Source organism: Lutra lutra, chromosome 3, assembly GCF_902655055.1.
Source record: "Lutra lutra chromosome 3, mLutLut1.2, whole genome shotgun sequence".
Lineage (NCBI taxonomy): Eukaryota > Metazoa > Chordata > Mammalia > Carnivora > Mustelidae > Lutra > Lutra lutra.
In genome coordinates, this window is record NC_062280.1 from 3,922,285 (window position 1) to 3,940,243 (window position 17,959).

A 17,959-nucleotide genomic window follows, 5' to 3' on the forward strand; every position below is an offset into this window, starting at 1 on the left:
TGGGGGAAATTTATATGTATAGAAAGCTGGTATAAAAGAGCCACAGTTTTCTTTTATAGAAAGAATTCAGGAGCTAAATATATAAACTTTTTAAAAATCAAGAAACATTAGTGTGATATTAGCATAATATTAGCATGTAAGACTCAAAAAATGATCGTCTCTGGAAAGTAGGTTTGGGATGGGAAGGAGTGGGACAGAAATTGCTATTTTTCTCTCATGAAGTCTTACGGCACCTTGCTATGTGCCCAGGACCAGCAGCATTATCAGCATCTGAAAACTGGTTAGAAAAACAGGATCTCTGGTCTCATCCCAAGCCAGGAATGAGTCTGCATTTTAAGAAGAGCTTCAGGTGGAATTTTGAGACGATGAGTGTCCGTGTGCTTCATCCACATTGTGTTTCATCTCAAAAGAGATGTGGAAAATTTGGAGATGATGTAGAAGGATTAAACAATTTCATTTTTAAATTTATTTATATATAATTTTAAGTAGTCTCCTTGCCCAGCAGAGAGCCCAATATGGGATTTGAACTAACAACCCTGAGATCAAGATCTGAAATCAAGAGCTAGACACTTAACCAACTGAGCCACCCAGGCACCCTGAAGGCTTAGACAGTGTTAAAAAATAAGGCCTGTGGGAATCTATAAATGGAAGAAGACTTATTGAGACTAGCAATGTCAGTGTGGCGTTAGGGGCAGCAGAGTCAACCCTAGGAGAAATGATCCAATATTGAGTATGCATTAATGCCAAGTTGCAATCTACTTGTATTAAATTTCAAATGATAAAATTGGTTTTAATATGATGATGTGAAGGACAATTGCGTGAGGAAGACTTCACTGACAATGAGGAATGTTAAACTTAGGATTTGTTACTGAGAAGGAAGGAGAGAATTAATGAGTCCTCTCTCCCTTGGGTTACATCACTGTTGGCGCCTTACATTAACTTGAGGTAGCTAGAGTCACTAGAGTGGTAATGCTTTTTACTGGGTTAGTAGAAAGTTATGCTAATGGAAATTTTGCTTGAAATTCCCTTAGACCACCCCTAAAATTATTCCCAGGACATCCAACACACAAAACATCCAGCCCCCCACCCCTCCCATATTGAAATAAATAAATTGCTGTTTCTTCAGTTGCGCATGAGATGAAGTAGTCAGCTTGGGTTTAGGCACCAAGTTGAGCAAAACCCACATTTTTAAAACAGAAAATCTCACCGCCCTATAGGATGCTTCCACTATGCAAACCCTGAGACAAATGAAGAATCCATAATTTCATGTTCACTAATGAGTGTCTTTCACGTTCCCACTAAATTCAGTGGTGGACAGGATGATCTAAGTCTGCACAGAACGTTTAAGAGGCCTGAGACAAGCACAGAGACGGAAACCTACATACCACGTGTCTAAACATTTAACCATTATAAATCAAGTTAACAATTGTTAAAGTATGGTATAGTCTCCTGCCTTGACATCTAAGCTTTCATATGACCTAACTGGCCAGGTTTTAACTACTCAAAGTTCCAATGGAACATGGTAGCTTGAAGAGATCAAGGCCATTCTGGACCATTGCCCACCCCCTGTCCTCCACCTCTGTGAGGGGCCTCACTGACCGGTGTGGCCCAGAGGTTTCTGCTTGTGCCTGGAAATGTTTGCATTGATGGTGCTGTTTGTGCTTGGGACTCTGGGACACTGCCTTGACCCCACAGACATCCCCCTCTGTGGGGAAGGCCACAGCTGGAGGACAGTTGAAGGGAGTCTTTTTGAGTGTGAGGTCCCAGCCATCCCCCATACTAGCCTCTATGGTTTAATTTATACAAATAACACACATGTAATTATTCATGATGGATAATTTCCTTAGATCTTTGTGTCAGGGCACCTGTGTGTTCCCCACCAAAGTGTGAGAAACCAGGACTCCACAGACAGAGCAATGGCACTCAGAGTTGTCCCTTAGCTTTGGAAGAAGACGACATGCTTTAGTTACACGTCACTGAACTGGAATGTGGATGGTGATAGGTCTCCTCAATGACACAAACTAATTTCTTTTGTATTTTTAAGATTTTTTATTTATTTGAGAGAGAGCAGGGGAAGGGGCAGAGGGAGAGAATCTTCAAGCAAACTCCCCACTGAGTGTGAAGCCCAACATGGGGCTCAATCCCAGGACCCCGAGATCATGACCTGAGTGGAAGTCAGATGTCTGACCAACTGAGCCACCCAGGCGCCCCTCAAACTGATACCTAATGGTTATCTAAAGCCCCTGGTGCAGTTGTGAGGCACATTTAGAATGAAATCCAGCAAGGACGCGGACTATAATACTCATGCCTGGAGAAAAGCAGCTCTGACTAAAGGAAGCATCATTAACATTCAAAGCTCACATGGCCATAGGTCATGGTCTTTATTACTTTCTGAGTGTGGTCCAAGCCAGGGACAATATTCAATTTCTCATTCCCAGGATCCATTCTTTGTAGACTGGGGAAAACACCACAGATAAGATGCACCATTCATGGCTGTGTTTAAAAGCCATCATGTGAGATGATTATGGATTAAAATACCCATATTTATGATATTTTTATTATGTGCCACTGAATAATGTAACTGGATTGGCTTCATTATACTTGTAAAGAAAAACACACATGGGATGATATGCTAAGAAACTGGAAAATTGGCAGAACTACTTGACCAGGCTCCTGGAAAAAAAATATACACAGTCTTTAAAAGGTAGGTATAGATATCACCATTCTTTTTTCTTTCCTCTGCTCAATGCCTAATAAGATACCCTGGAAATCAAGAATATGTTAACAAATAGTTACGGCTTTTGACTTCAGAGGAAACCTCTGTTAAGACAATACAACTAGGGGGTGCCTGGGTGGCTCATTTGGTTAGGCAACTGCCTTCAGCTCAGGTCATGATCCCAGAGTATAGGGATCAAGCCCAGCTCCACTGGGAGTCTGCTTCTCCCTCTGACTTTCTCTCCTCTCATGCTCTCCCTTTCCCTCTCTCTCATATAAATGAATAAAACCTTACCAAAAAAGTCTGTTTCCTGGGTTATCTCTCTAAAGAAAAAAAAGAAAAGAAAAGAAAATACGACCGGGATAAGGCTAATTTTCATCTAAGTTCTTTGCTCACTTTAAAAAAAAAATTATTTATCTGAGAGAGGAGCACAAGTGGGGGGAGGAGCAGAGGGAGAGGAACAAGCAGGCTCCCCACGGGGCACAGAGCCCCGAGGAGGGCTGGTTTCCAGGACCCTGAGATCATGACCTGAGCTGGAGCCCGGAGCTGGACGCTTAATCACCGGAGCCACCCAGGCACCTCTCCTCGCTCATCTCTTAACAAGCCGGAATCTCTGCTAATGTTGCACGGAGTAGAAAACAACTAACAATAGTATCCCAGTCACTGACTGAATATCTGTTGAATACATATCACTTGCTAGACACTGGGTTAGATGCTGGGAAACAGTGATAAAAGAGGGGAATAGTGGTACAGTCCCATGAGAGAAAGACCTCAATCACAGGATCGTAGGAAATAAATGGAGATTGACAATGAATTCTCAAGCCATAGAATGAGGGGACTCCACGGGGGGTGTCCCATAAATAGTCTACATTTTTAGTGTTATTTTTGTATTGACATCTCTTCTTAAAGGTGTTGCCTTTAAAGGCATTCAGAACGAAATCAACTTTCTGCGAAAACGGCTGGGCTAGTTGGCACGTGAGTAGCGTATCTGTGTTTGAGAACAGCGGACCTGGAAAGAACATGTTTGGCTATTTTGTTCCGTGAAACCCAAGTCGCCCAGGCTTTACTAAAAGCTCCCTTGTGCTTCATGACTTCCCACCACGTAAGCAAAGCTACCCAACCCCGCGGTCTGAGGCGAGAACCGTCGCTGGTCAGTCACCACCCACACCCGAGGAGTGTACTCCAGAGGCTGCCATGCCAGTGCCTGTTCAAACAGTTTCCACATTTCAACGACGACTCTCCAGCCACCTTTCTGCCCGAGAAGGACCTCTGGGAAAGCCTGCTTCCTGCGAATGTTTATTTTATAGGGACTGCCTGACGCCTTCCAGGTTTGGCCATTTACTAGTGATGGGATTGTGTGTTCGTGGTGGCTCTTTCAAGGAAAGGACGAAGGTGGGACAAAGAGGCAGTAGTGCCTAACCTTGATTTTCTGACAGCACGGTCACAGATTTCCATGGGGGGTTGTGAAATGCCAAAGCAAATTATTAGAATTCCTTAAAATAAAAAAAAGAAGCAAAGAGCATACTCTATGTTGCACTTTCATAGATTACAGAACCTTAGTCAAAAAAGCTTCAGAAACGGTCTAAATCCATGAAACAACCTTGAAACATAGTCTTGAAAAGAAATTCATCACCTGGGTTCCAATCTGTAAAATATATAAAATAAAGCTATCTTGACTGAAACAGGGGTGAGGGGCCCAGAGCTCCACCTTTCACCAACCTCCTGCCCCCAAATCCAGAGACGGCTCCTAGGGCAGATCTGTGGCTGTTCTGGGACAGAATGCGTCTAATGCAACTTCCTCCCTTCATCTAGCCCAACAGCCAGGACCCCCTGCACATCCTAACCGACCACCTCTTTGTGGGTAATGTGAGTCAAACAGCACTGGCTGTTTGACTCATGTGCTAGGGAGTGCCAGGGAGTGCTAGGGAGATTCAGGGAGGCGCCCCCAGGGAAACTATCATTCATGAGATTTTTGTATGTTCTCAATCATCTAGTAAGTATCCAGTCCGAGCTCTGACAACCCCAAAAGCAGAACTAAGCAGGCCAATCTGTGTGTGTGTGTGTGTATCAGATGCGGGTGGGGTGGGGTGGTAGCAGGAACCCAAGACATGTGATCCTATAAAAAGGGCCTACACATACATACATGGTGTTGAGGTCTCAGGGACCTGGAGCCAGAGGAGGACGTGCTCAGGGGCCCTGGAAAGGGACCACCTCCAGCCAAGCGCTTTGGCAGGTGGGTAGAGAAGAGGAAGCGTCAGCACTTCGTCCTAAGTCAGGGACCATCTTTACCGATCTTTCCCCACCTGTGTGAATACGTTTCTTTACAAAGGGGCAGCCCTGGGAAGTGGAGCCAAAGCGGACGCCTGCACAGCGCGGCGCGGCCAACTCTCCCACGCGCCTTCTCATCGGATCCTCTAAAGGAGGCTGTAAGTGCGGGTCAACCGATCCCCATTTGGGGCGTTAGTGAGGGTAAGCGGCTTGCACGCGGCCAGCTGCCTGCAAGAGGCAGCCCCCAACACGGGGCTATTTCCAACCCCCCACTGGCGCATGGAGGAGACAAGGGAGAGGTCAACAAATTTTCCTGAGAAAGCATTATTTTCAATTTCTTTAGACTTCATAAGGATTCTGGTGTGAGAGAGTGATGGGATCTCTGAATCGGGGGCAAAGTGGTAACAGTACGAGCAGCAGCTGGAGGGCAGGAGAAAGGACGAGACGCTACCCGCACAGTCGCAAAGACCCCCCCTTCTAGGAATCCCCGCAAACCCAGGGAGCGCACTGAGGCACGGGGCAGGAGGAGGTCGGGGCCGCGCCTGCCCACCCGGGTTTTATGATCCCAGACGCAGCACCGCACAGTGGCCAAGAGCATGGATGTGGGAGCCAGACTGCCATGGCTGGAATCTTGGCCTGACCAGCCTGTGCCTCAGTTTCCCTACCTAAAATAAGGGCACGAACAGTCCCTACTTCATAGCACCGTCACAAGAATTCCATGTACCAGTGTCAGTGAAGCTCCTGGTGCCCAGCATATGGTTAATGCCACGGGGGATTTGTTAAATCCCTTCTTATTGGGCTGTGAACTCCCACTGCGGGTGCTCAGATAAGCGACGACTACCATTTGAAATCTGAAAATGAGCTATCACGTCCCAGCTTCCTGTTCTCCTGACATTTTGGTTACTACCATCTCTGGCCCTGTGACTTTATGAACTCTACCTTATCGCTAGATCTTCCCCGAGCTTCTTCCAGACTTCTTTTGATCGCTCCTACTGCCTGGCCAAGCCCCTGATTTCTTTTCTGTCTTTCTGAGCCCACTTCATATGTTTTTGACTTTTCAGTAGTTCCTCTATTACATGAAACAACTCTCCGGTCTGTGGTGTGTTTTCCATGTACCTAGGCATCATACTACGATTCTATCAGTAGGGGGAGCTCAAGGAACAGCTTAAGATAAAATCGAGCTGGCCAACTTATGGGAAAAAGGGAAGAATAAAATCATTCTGACACGACTGCACCATTTTGTTATTAATCAGAAAATAAGAGGAAATACATTCAGAGTAATATAAGTAGACACTGTCGATGAGACATTGCTTGGTTATCATATCGTGGAAGGTGATTTACAGAGAGTTCTGCTCTAGGGAAGCCCCAGTAAAGACTCTGGTTTTACATCCATAAAGACGACAACGTGTTGGAGAAGCCGAGCTCTTTACATTTATTCCCATTTGATCTATTTTACTGAGGAACAGCTCAGAAGCACCGTGTTTAGTCTGTTCAGACTTAGCAAATACTGTTCGGGGACTTGACGCTACATGAAGTGTTTGCAACTCTGGCCAAAATCGCAGTGAGATGCATGAAATGACTTTTTATTTATAATGCGCTAATGTTTCAATTAGGAAATTGGGGAAATCTTTATGGATTTCTATGAGGTGGGAACCGTAATTCCTACTTATCTGGTTTACGAGAATTTCCTTAAACTCAAAAGCTCTGCCTCCGTGATATCGGGCGGTAGAGACCTGTTTGCTGCTTGGCCCTAAACCAAGGCTGTACTCTGAAAGGAAGGCTTAGCTCATCTTTGCTGCGGCTGTGATATTTGGCAAATGCCCTTTAAGATACAATTAAGGGAATCAAGAATTCTTGGAAGGGGAAATGCAGAGCATTAAATGTTGTGGTCAATCTTTGTGGTTTTGTGGGGAGGGCTAGATTGATTGCAGCTGAATGCTGGGTTTATAAAGTGCTTTTTCCTTCCAGATAATTCAAAGAGATTTCTCTTAGCAGCGGTGACTGTAAAGCCAGGAGAATGAATCCATACCAACCACACCAGAAATAAGTCTCCTTGCTTTATAACAGCCTTGTGTAGATGACCTTACACATACCGCATCTCTGAGCAGAGCGTGTTGGGCGCTACTACCCTGATCTGTTAGAGGAAAAACATGAGATATTTCTCCATCAGATCATTTCCAAAGGATCACATTTTCAGTCACGGTCAGAATGGACTCAAACCCAGGTTTTCTAATTCCAAACAGGTCCTAGCAATCGAGGCCAATGAAACAGATGATCTCCAAGGCCACTTTCAATCCAGGATCTGACCGCTCTATCATTTACTGACTCAAATGCAAACACTTGGACCACATCCGTGTGTGCTGTTAATCAGTTCATCCAGTGGGATGCAAACCTTACGTATACGGGCAAAGTGATACCATAAATTAATAGGGCCGTTTTTCACCTGTGATATTCACATCATAGGTCATGAAGTTTGAGATGTGCCTCAAATGAGTGATTTTAAGGTATGTTGTAATAGTGGAGGACTGACTCAAGACTTATGGCACACCTGTAAAATGCAATATGAGCACCACTCTGAGTGCTGCTCTCCAAGAGTATTAAGGTTATGGAAAGCTGTTCACCTTGCATTGTTATGAGGGGAAAAGCAGGTTATGAAACAATCTGTATATATGTATATATAAAAGTAATATATACATAAAGATCTAGAATGATGTGAACCAAGATGTTAATAGTTGTTCTTTTAAGAGGGTGTTATTATTATTTTTTTCATTTATTTGAGACAGAGAGAGAGAGACAGAGCATTAAAGCGGGAGGGAGCAGAGAGGGAGGAAGAATCAGACTCCCTCCACTGCCCCCTGAAGCAGGGAGTCTGACGTGGGGCTCGATCTCAGGATCCTGAGATCATGACCCAAGCTGAAGGCAGACGTCGAACAACTGATCCACCAGGTGCTCCAAGAAGATCTTTTTATATGCAATTTCTGGTTTTCTCCTTTTTAAGACAAAATTTCTTATCCTGCCTGCAATTCTCAAGCTTTAATTTGTAACCAGAGGGCGCCTGGGTGGCTCAGTGGGTTAAAGCCTCTGCCTTCGGCTCAGGTCATGATCCCAGGGTCCTGGGATTGAGTCCCACATCGGGCTCTCTGCTCAGCAGGGAGCCTGCTTCCTCCTCTCTCTGCCTGCCTCTCTGCCTACTTGTGATCTCTGTCTGTCAAATAAATAAATAAAATCTTAAAAAAAAATAATTTGTAACCAGAGAAACACAAATGTGACTTTCTATAAAACTATAAAGGGCAGCTTTAAAGCTTTAAGAAAATAAGAGATGATAAGGCAATTTCCTTAAAACATGATCTTGTAGAAACATTCTGTACCTCATTTCCTTTGCCTCCAGCACCGGACTTCATTTCCTTCGGTTGCTTTGCAAACAAAGAAAGACACCGTTTAGACAGAGAAGCACTATCAATCAAATATCAAGTTGGTCATACCCATTATAGTGATTTTCTTGGCCACAATTTTGTCTTTTAGAACATGGAATTCTAATTCTAATTCTAATTCATGGAAACCTAACATAGTTGCCCAGATTCAACAGAAAGAAGCTCTCTGTTTCAGCTCATGGGACGCCACTGTAGAAACTTTCTCGGGGGTAAATGAACAAGTTGGAATACTCTTAAGACTGTGTTTTTCAGCCAACATTTTGGAAAGAGGAAATCATGCTGCGATGTTTATCATCTACTCAGCACTCCTTTGTACCTGGAAGGTAGCGTCTGAGCTGAGCTGTGATGATTCTCAGTCCCTGTGAAAGCGAGTCCAGCCCAGAGGACTGGGAAAACAAATGATGAGATAGTGTCCCACGGTACAGGAAGCTACTAAATGTATTAGAGACTTAGTGACACAAGACGGTTCAGGATATAGATTACTTAATTTAAAGAAAAAGGCAGACAACAAGTGTATATAGTGTGTACAGTCTGATCCCACTTAAAAAGTACATACACATATATGTATGTAAGAGAATAAAAACAAAAGTAGTTAACAGTGTTACAAGGTAGTAAGATACAGATGATTTTTAAGTTTTAAGTTTTTGCCTCCCTGATTTTCTGCATTTACTTTTGTATTAAAAATCAATTAAAGTTATTATGCAAAAGATAATACATTTAAAAATGCTTTGCAACTAGAAGAGGACTGTAAGATTTTGTTAATTTGTATATTATACCTGCTGGAAGAAAGACCTAACCACTTTTTCGTATGTCCCTTGTTCTTTTCCACATGACTTATTTTGAGAGACCGACATCTCGAAGTTAAGGGTCTCTTGCAGCTTTACTTGTTAGCAAACATTGTCCATTACTGAAATTTTCTCAAGGACAGATAGTGAATGTAAGCCGTTATTAGGATGTATAACACAGGGCCTGTCTACTACACTTTATCCGTCTCACACTGGAGGGATTCGGTTAAAAAGAAATGTACTCTTCAATACTAAAGATCAAACAAAAACAAAATCAAAACCAAAAAACCAGCATAAATTGGTATATGCAGTTACCTATTAACCTGCATTTTATCTTTTAGAAAGACCCTTTGGGGCTGATTCGGTGGTGCCCGGCACTCAGGTGGGTTAGTTCCTAAGTGCTAATAAACCAGAAGTAACATGCTTCTGGCAAGAAAGCGGTAGAGTCTTTGGAAATCTAAGAACCATGCAAAGAATTAGAAAGAAAGCAGGAAGGGAACTCTAGGTTAAGAGGAAGTGGTAAAAACAAGAGGCAACAGGGTGAGGCTGGGTTAGAAGCTTTCTAGACATGCCAAAGCAGACCGTATGCGACTGCTATACCCAGGAACATCCTACTTCCTCAAGCTACTCCTAAAATGAAAGCACTTTTGGCCAGACACATTGTTGCTGGATATCATGTCTTGAGGAGATTTTAAAAAGTAAAAAATAATTCAGGAATGCCTATCTGTTATAAGACCAATTATCTCTGTCATCTTTATCAAAATAAACAGACCAATTGTTGTCTAGATACTAGGTCAAGGTACTATATCACCAATATTGAGAACTCAGACTTCTGAGTTAAGGTTCCATGTTCTTTCTGCCATTTTTAATTCTTCAATGATGGCATGTTTTATTTCTCAGTATGGCCCTTAATCACATATAAGAAACCCCCCAGACCCCAAATACATTGAATTATAAGGCCTATTTGTAAAGATGTATCTGATTTGGGGAGGGGGAGAAGCTTGTGTAATTGGAACTCACCAAATGTCGAAATTCTACTGAGAGACTCCCATTAGAAGATTCTTCAATGGACATCGCTTTGACATGAGTTCCACAAAGGACAAATCTTCGATTGCTGGGGGAAAATCTTAGCTATTTACATGGTCTCAGATAAAACATATTTATGAGACCAGCAAAAAAATTCTAAAATAAATTTCTTACCTTAGAGTTGAAACATTCCTGTAAAACCAAGAAGATTCCTTAAAATGAGCTATTTTATAGATCTAGTAAAAACAGCCTTTGATACTTTAGAGGGTAGTATAATAAAGTCATAAATTTTTAAGACTTTATAGTAGAATTTTTTAAAGTAAGTCTTCCTTGGAGTTCTATTAAATGTTTGAACTTCAAAGTCAAATATTTGAAGTACATTGATATGTAATGTTAGAGAAATACATTGAAAAGTTCGAAATCATTCTATAAAAATGAAGTTCTTTTTAAAAAGTCTCACATTTTTATGTTTCAAAATGAAATTAGAAACTTACTTGTCAATTGATGCTTTCACCTTTACCTGATAGTTTAGTTCTGGCAATTTTATTAGTAGTCTGAAAAGACACATAAATAAAGAATCAGAAGCAAAAATGAATAGTGTTAAGAGCCTTTTTATATCTTAATATTTAAATATATTTATGTCATATATATAAATAAAATTTAGGTTATTTCTAGGTATATGTTAGTGTGTTTTAAAAATGTCCAACTCATTGTTGCATCACTATGTTGCACACCTGAAACTAATATAACACCGTATACTATCCTGGAATTAAAATACAACAAAAATAATTAAGAACAAAAATGTCCAATTCTTTTTTAGTTTGTCATGTTACTGATATTGACACCAGCCACTTAATATCATCCTGACAGACATCTGAAAAGTATTTTCAGTTGATGTGCGTTGGATAATACATGGCTAGAAAAATAGCTATACATTTTGGTTAAAGCCCACATTTGGATTAAAGGTAAAAATATAAGAAATATAAATATAATATAAAAAAATGAGAAAAATTCTTTGCAAGTTTATTAATATGGCTACATTTTATTCTCAGATCATAAAAAATTGTAAGTTTCAAAAAACTAAATATTTTGATGACCGCTGTTTTATGGTAAAAACACTGAGAAAGACCAGACCTCTTGCGGAATGTGAAAAATTCCAATTCGAATGCATTTGTAATCTTTAAATACACAATGAAAGTAACAGCAAAAATGTTCATAACTGAAAAAGATCCAACTCCAAACAAAGAAGTGACTAAAGATCAGAATAACAATCCCGTAATTTCTTCTTCTGGTGAATAAAGCTCCTCCTTTATTCTTTCGCTTTCCCAACTCGTTTGATTTGTAGCCTTTTACCCTCTTTCTGGGTTCAGTCCAGTTTCAGAGACATTAATTCAATCACTCATTCACTCATCTCAAGCCTCATTCATTCACTCAGCATGTGTTGAGCGCCTCGTCGACACCCAGTACAGCCCTAGGTACTAGGGAACTGGCATAGTGAAGAGTGGGGAATGCAGAAGTGCAGACGTGGCTATGCAGGAAAAGAAGAAGTCCAGCTCAACAGAGAAGATGCACTATGGAGAACAGTGATAAGCAACGGGTGGGCATGAGAGAGATACGATCATGGAGGAGAGCCCAAACAAAAGAGTGGGTAGAATGCGACAAAGGTTCCTTAAAAATCCTATATGAAGCACAGGATTGGTTTTAGGGTTTGGAGTATCACGTGTGCAGTTGTTAGCAGTGAGGGGTGAAGAGGTCACATGAATTAGGGCAGGAAGGATCGTACTTCAGGATCCGAGTCACCAGAAGATGCTGCTGACTAAAGGGAGATCCGTATCACCCCTCCCTCTGAAATAGGAGATGGAATGCTGTGGTAGGAAGGGGTTTTAGGGGAAAGCCTGAATACTAAGTCATCTATCAATGAATACTAAGATCATCTACCAAGACAGTGGAGAACAAGGTACGGAGAAGGAGGACAGGGACCCAACAGACAGGTGGAAGAGGAAAGCAGGAACACTAAAACGGGGACGAATGGTCAATGCCCCTGGTCATCAATTCAAAGAACATGCAAGGTAAGGCCCATTTGGGGGCCTCTTCCACTCGGAACTCCTGGCTGTGCAATCTCTGCTCATCTCCTCTTTTGTCTCGGAGAGCATCTTAGACTTATTGTGTCACCAATGGGGGTGCCTCCAGGAAAAGTAGGATGCCCACCACCCCTCTATCCTATTTCCCTTTAGTGTTACTATCTTCTGGGTTATAGAGAGATGTGGGGATAAAGAATGAACAACTCTTGAAAATCATGAAATTTTAAGAGGGAACCTGGCCTCTGCCTTTTGTTCCTGGTTCTTAAGTCTTGCTGCAGAATTCATGCAAAGGAAATGATTAAGAATTTCATGTGATGTATTTAAAATGCAAACTGAAAGAAAATGCTTTCCCTTTAAAAATGGAGTTCTGAGGTGACGGATGTTAACTAAACTTTCTGTAGTAATCATTTTGCAGTTTATGTAAGCCAAGTCATTCCGCTGTACAGCTTTAATTTCTATAGTCCTGTATGTCAATTACATCTCAATCAAATGGAGATTAATAAAATAAAATAAAATAAAATAAAAATAAAGTTCTGATAGTGATAGGGGATCAGGAACCTATCGTGGGGCCCTTAATCACTATCTACCACAGGATCATCACCTCTTGTCCTGGTCAAAGGTGACTCAGTGATTAGGAATTTAAAGCTTGAGGGCCTTAGAGACTGACGTATGATGAAAATCTTTGAAAGTTCAAGCTCAAATTCATGATTTTGAGTGTCATTAGGGAAAATGATACGTTTTGGTTACATGCTAATGAAAAGGATCAAATGCATAGACAAAGCAATAATCGCACAAAAGTCATAGATCTTTAAATCAGGTACATAGTAGGACACATGGAAGATTACAGCATTGAGAGTTTTCGTGGAAAATCCTATAAACTAGTTGCTGGGCAATCACAGGCGAAGAATGTGCCACTTTTATTTCCTGGGTAAAATATTCAAAGCCTTCCATATTCTGTCCCCTGTCTACTCAATTCTACTTCTCCCTGTTGCACATCTTGCAAAACAGACCCAGGAAGTCATTATTTCTGTAGTCTCACTCTCCTACAGTCCCACTCTCTTTGCCTCTCTGTTCCTCCCCCAAGGTCCTTCCTCCGAGAGACCACAAAGACTTCCTCAGACTCTCTAGCCTTCTCCCAAGTTAGTCTTTCCAGCAACCGAGCCCATGATGCCAGACACTGCGATTCCATCCTTTCATGCTAATATCCCTCATGTCCTCATTTTTCCTCTCATGTTCTTTCCAAGCGGGGCCCTCATATTAACATTGCTGAGGGTATCTACCATAGCTCAGTGCTGGGCATGCAGGAGGCGCTTAACACAGAAGAGCTGTGAGAAATTGGTCTTATTTATGCAGTGGCTGTGGCTCTGCAAAGGAAAAGATAGAGCACATTCTGCCTACCTTAGCTTGACAGTGAACTGAATAAGAGTTTTAAGCACCATCGGTCTCTGGGGGTGGGTCGGCATGCATGGCTGTCGTTCAACCACAAATGAGCTAGATTAAAAGGAAATAAAGCACGTCATTTGAAAGCATTGAAAATATCGACAGGCTGAAAACCACAGAGAAACAGGATGCTGTCCTCTTAAAAAATCCAAATTTTCTACACTTATAAGGTATTCAAACCTCCGTTAAGCTCAAATCTTTCCAAAGACTTCTCATAAATAATTACCAGGAGATGGAAAAAATGACTAAAGATTGTCCCTTAACAAACGACAGTAAGTAATTAGTTGTTATACTTGAGCTGAGAATAAAACCTATTTTTATCATACTAAATAGAAAGTAAAAAGTTAATTTCATGCCATCTTTGAACTGGATATTAGAATTTCTGGTATGTGGTACTGTTCTTTTTTTTTTTTTTTCTTTAGCTGAGCTTATACACATAAACATGGCCTCTACCCTTCCTTTCTTGGATATGTACTTAAGAAGAAATCACTGGAATCGTCTTTTCTAAAATGTGAAAAATGAACTTCAGCTGGATGTCGTCCTTGGCACGCAGAAAACTGAGTCAGTTTTTGAGAGAAGTGCTAAATAAATAGTGAAGAGCAGAAATGTTTCTGGAACTCTCCGAAGCTTTAGTCACTCTACCCTGAGGCTCACTGTTCAACACATCCCCACCTTCCTTCCCCTTAACACCGAAACCCCAGCCAGCGCGTCCTTGCAGCTCCACAGGACTGAGGCTGCCGTGATGCATTTAAATTGACTTACTTCTTAAAAAGGTTGTAGATCAAGAAGGTGACTCTTTCTAGCAGATGTGCTCTTTGCATGGGAATGGGGTCCCCTTCATATGTCATTTTAGTCGACTGTTCCTCTAATTTCTCCAGTTGCCTTCTGAGCTGGAACAGACTTTCTGCCAACAGTGTAAAGCTATTGAACAGCAAAGGACCATCAGTGGACAGCTTTCCCCCTTACCAATCTACCATTTTAACTGTTAACCACATTAGCAAGCAATACCTTATTAAATAATTATTCGATTAAGAGAATCATTCACTTAATTTCATTAAAGGTTAGTGGCAGTTCTTTATGTTTACTTCCCTAATCCATTTTTCCCTCTAAGATGCATGGCCCATAGGAAATGGAAAATATTTCCAATGTTTTGTCACTTATACCCGTAGTTATAGACATCATTCATAAAATTTTGTCAACATCAGGAACCGAATCCCTTTTAATGTTTGTTTAAAAGTCTGTTAAGCATATAGATGTTAACGATGTGGTACTCGTTAATTAATGTGACCCTCATTAACGGGTAAAAAAGAACAAATTTAAAACTTTAAAAGTACATGATGTGAGGAGTGTTAGGTGTGAGAATACTAGAGAAAAAAAAAAACAATAAGAAATGGACTCCCTCTTCCAATGTGTGTTTTACAAATCCTAAGTATTAACCAAAAATGATCTGTCTGGAGAAACGTATGGGCTCAGAGTCTGACTCACTATGTGGTGATATCACCTCAGAAGTGGAGGTGGGGACTTGGGCCCGAAGTCTAGGCAAGAGACAGTCTGTAACGGACACCCAAGCGACCGTCAACTGGAGAGGCGGTGGGATGTCTGGACAGACTTGGTAAGTCCATCGGGCCCCGACGGCAGCTCTTTCTACTAAAAGTTTACTCCCCACATAGTCCCGTGGGGACACCTGCCCACTGCCCACTGCCCACTGCCCACTGCTTTTGCTGTAAGCACGTTCATGGGCCAAGTTCTTGATTGCTTCCTTTGTTGTTTATTATTTTAATTATTTTATTTTTAGCATTATATTTTATTTTTATTATGTATATTACTGCTTATTATTACAGTGAGGTTAGAGAATCAAAGCATCTCCCCAAGCACCATCAGTAGGTTTTAGAAAGAGCCCAGGTCCTTACTGTTCTTGAGAAGCGGGCCCCGCAGGGCAGAGCTCACATCGCAAGCGGCCCCAGTTAGGACAGATTTCCACCATATTGACTTGTGCCCTTTGAAAGCATTTTAGATTTCAACTGAACATTTTCCTTCTTTTTCATTATTTTTTTCTAAGTGTTCCTTCAATCAAATACTTTTATTTTGCATTGATGAGGAAAACCCTACCCACATTTTCTCTTGTAATACAAGGGATAGGAACCATAGGATTGCACACGTGCACACGTAGGGAATGTCGTGGAGTAGAAGCCACTTGAGATTTTTCATTTAAATACAAAAATAAATCACTGTACTGAAAACACAAAACTAATGTTTAACTCCAACTTCTTAAGATACGCCTTTAAAGGGGCACCTGGGTGGCTCAGTGGGTTAAGCCTCTGCCTTCCGCTCAGGTCATGGTCTCAGGGTCCTGGGATCGAGCCCCGCATCGGGCTCTCTGCTCAGCAGGGAGCCTGCTTCCCCCTCTCTCTCTGCCTGCCTCTCTGCCTACTTGTGACCTCTGTCGGTTAAGTAAATAAAAAAATACTTAAAAAATTAAGATACGCCTTTAAAAACTGAGATATCTTTTCTCAAGCTTTTGAAGCTAGCGTTTATGTCCTTATAGAAAGCTGTGTTCATTTCTTGGTTTCAAAAATTCACTGGACCCTTTTAAGGTTAATATATTATGCGAGAGAATTAAGCAATTCGCATGCATGCTATAGATCTCTAGAGATGCTTTACTTTTGGCCCCAAGGGAATAAAAGTAAACATACAGATGCATCTCTTTGTTCTCAACGGCAGTTCCCAGCGGCTAATAAACCATCGATAAGCTGAATGAATGATGTTTTGGGCTCAGCCTGCCTTCTCTGGCTGAGCGACACTGAAGCTTTGTACTTCCTGTGGTTTTCACGAGAAACTAAAGTCAGTTCGTTGTACCAGTTCTGCAGCTGGTCGAGCCCGTTGTGCAGCGGCCCCCCGATGCAGGCGACCTGCTGCCGCCTCTGCCAGTCCCGCAGTTCCGCTGTCAGCGCGCTGCTCACCAACGCGTCTGTCTCCTTGACGATTTGGGTCATCTTACTGAGCGCTTCCTAAAAACAAAGGTAACTACTGAAAAGATTTTCATGAGATGCAACCAAAGTCACTCATAACCCACGAAATTATTTGTCAGACCTGGGGGATAAAGGCTAGGTTAACATTCTCAGCAAATATTTTATCAAATACTACCTTCTATTTATCAGAGCACTGCCTTTTCCAACTTTCGATTTGAAAAATCTTTTTAAAGATTTTATTTATTTATTTGATGGACAGAGATCACAAGTAGGCAGAGAGGCAGGCAGAGAGAGAGGGGGAAACAGGCTCCCTGCTGAGCAGAGAGCCCGATGCGGGGCTCGATCCCAGGACCCTGAGATCATGACCTGAGCCGAAGGCAGAGGCTTCACCCACTGAGCCACCCAGGAGCCCCTCAATTTGAAATTATTATAATTAAATAATATTATTAAAGGAAGCCGCATGATCACAGCTAACAATCTCATACTATCCCATAATATCATTTAATCTCATCTAATGTAAGTTCAAGTACATTGAATTTATAACTCTTGTGACATTATTGAATCTTCTAGTCATACAGCCATACCTCCACTTTTCAAAAAGACATAAATTAAATTTACATTCTTAGAAATATATGCATTTATTCTAAAATGTACTGATTAAAATTAAAGCCTTTCTATGTTAGTTTTTTAAGGACTTTATCTGGGGGTGCCTGGGTGACTCAGTTGTTAAGCATCTGCCTTCAGCTCGGATCATGATCCCAGGGTCCTTGATCGAGCCCCACATCGGGATCCCTACATGGCAGGAAGCCTGCTTCTCCCTCTCCTACTCCCCCTGCTTCTGTTTCCTCTCTCACTGTCTCTCTGTCAAATAAATACATAAAATCCTTAAAAAAAGTAATTTATCTGGGTTGAGGAAGGCATAGTGGAGAAGTTTAATTTTTAAAGGCCTAAGGATTAGAAGGTGTGAATTCTTATCTGGTTTTGTGACAAGCTATGTGAATTGGGATAAACCACTTAACTTTGCTGGAACTTGGTCTTCTGATCTATACAATGAGGTGACTGGACCAAATAATTTCTGAAGTTCCTTTTGTCTTAAAATCTTATTTCTAAGCATTTCTTAGCATGCACAAAACATAGAGCATAGATTTATTATGCATAAATGCATTAAGCCTATCTTGGAGTAATTATTTGCATTTTAGAAACTTGATTTCTAACTGTTGAAGTTTATAATGTGGGTGAAAGT

At 41.5% G+C, this 17,959-nt stretch overlaps 1 protein-coding gene across 1 annotated transcript in view; it reads right to left on the bottom strand.

The window, feature by feature from the left end:
- Positions 1 to 17,959, bottom strand: part of STAT4 (signal transducer and activator of transcription 4) — a 91,733-nt gene that overhangs the window by 12,750 nt on the left and 61,024 nt on the right. The window contains exons 8-14 of the mRNA XM_047722414.1: positions 16,604 to 16,755; positions 14,510 to 14,668; positions 13,706 to 13,798; positions 10,721 to 10,780; positions 10,401 to 10,418; positions 10,221 to 10,314; positions 8,353 to 8,397 (exon numbers count right to left, since the gene is read on the bottom strand). Coding sequence (XP_047578370.1) covers positions 8,353 to 8,397; positions 10,221 to 10,314; positions 10,401 to 10,418; positions 10,721 to 10,780; positions 13,706 to 13,798; positions 14,510 to 14,668; positions 16,604 to 16,755 — 621 coding nt within the window. The remainder of the gene's footprint in view (positions 1 to 8,352; positions 8,398 to 10,220; positions 10,315 to 10,400; positions 10,419 to 10,720; positions 10,781 to 13,705; positions 13,799 to 14,509; positions 14,669 to 16,603; positions 16,756 to 17,959) is intronic.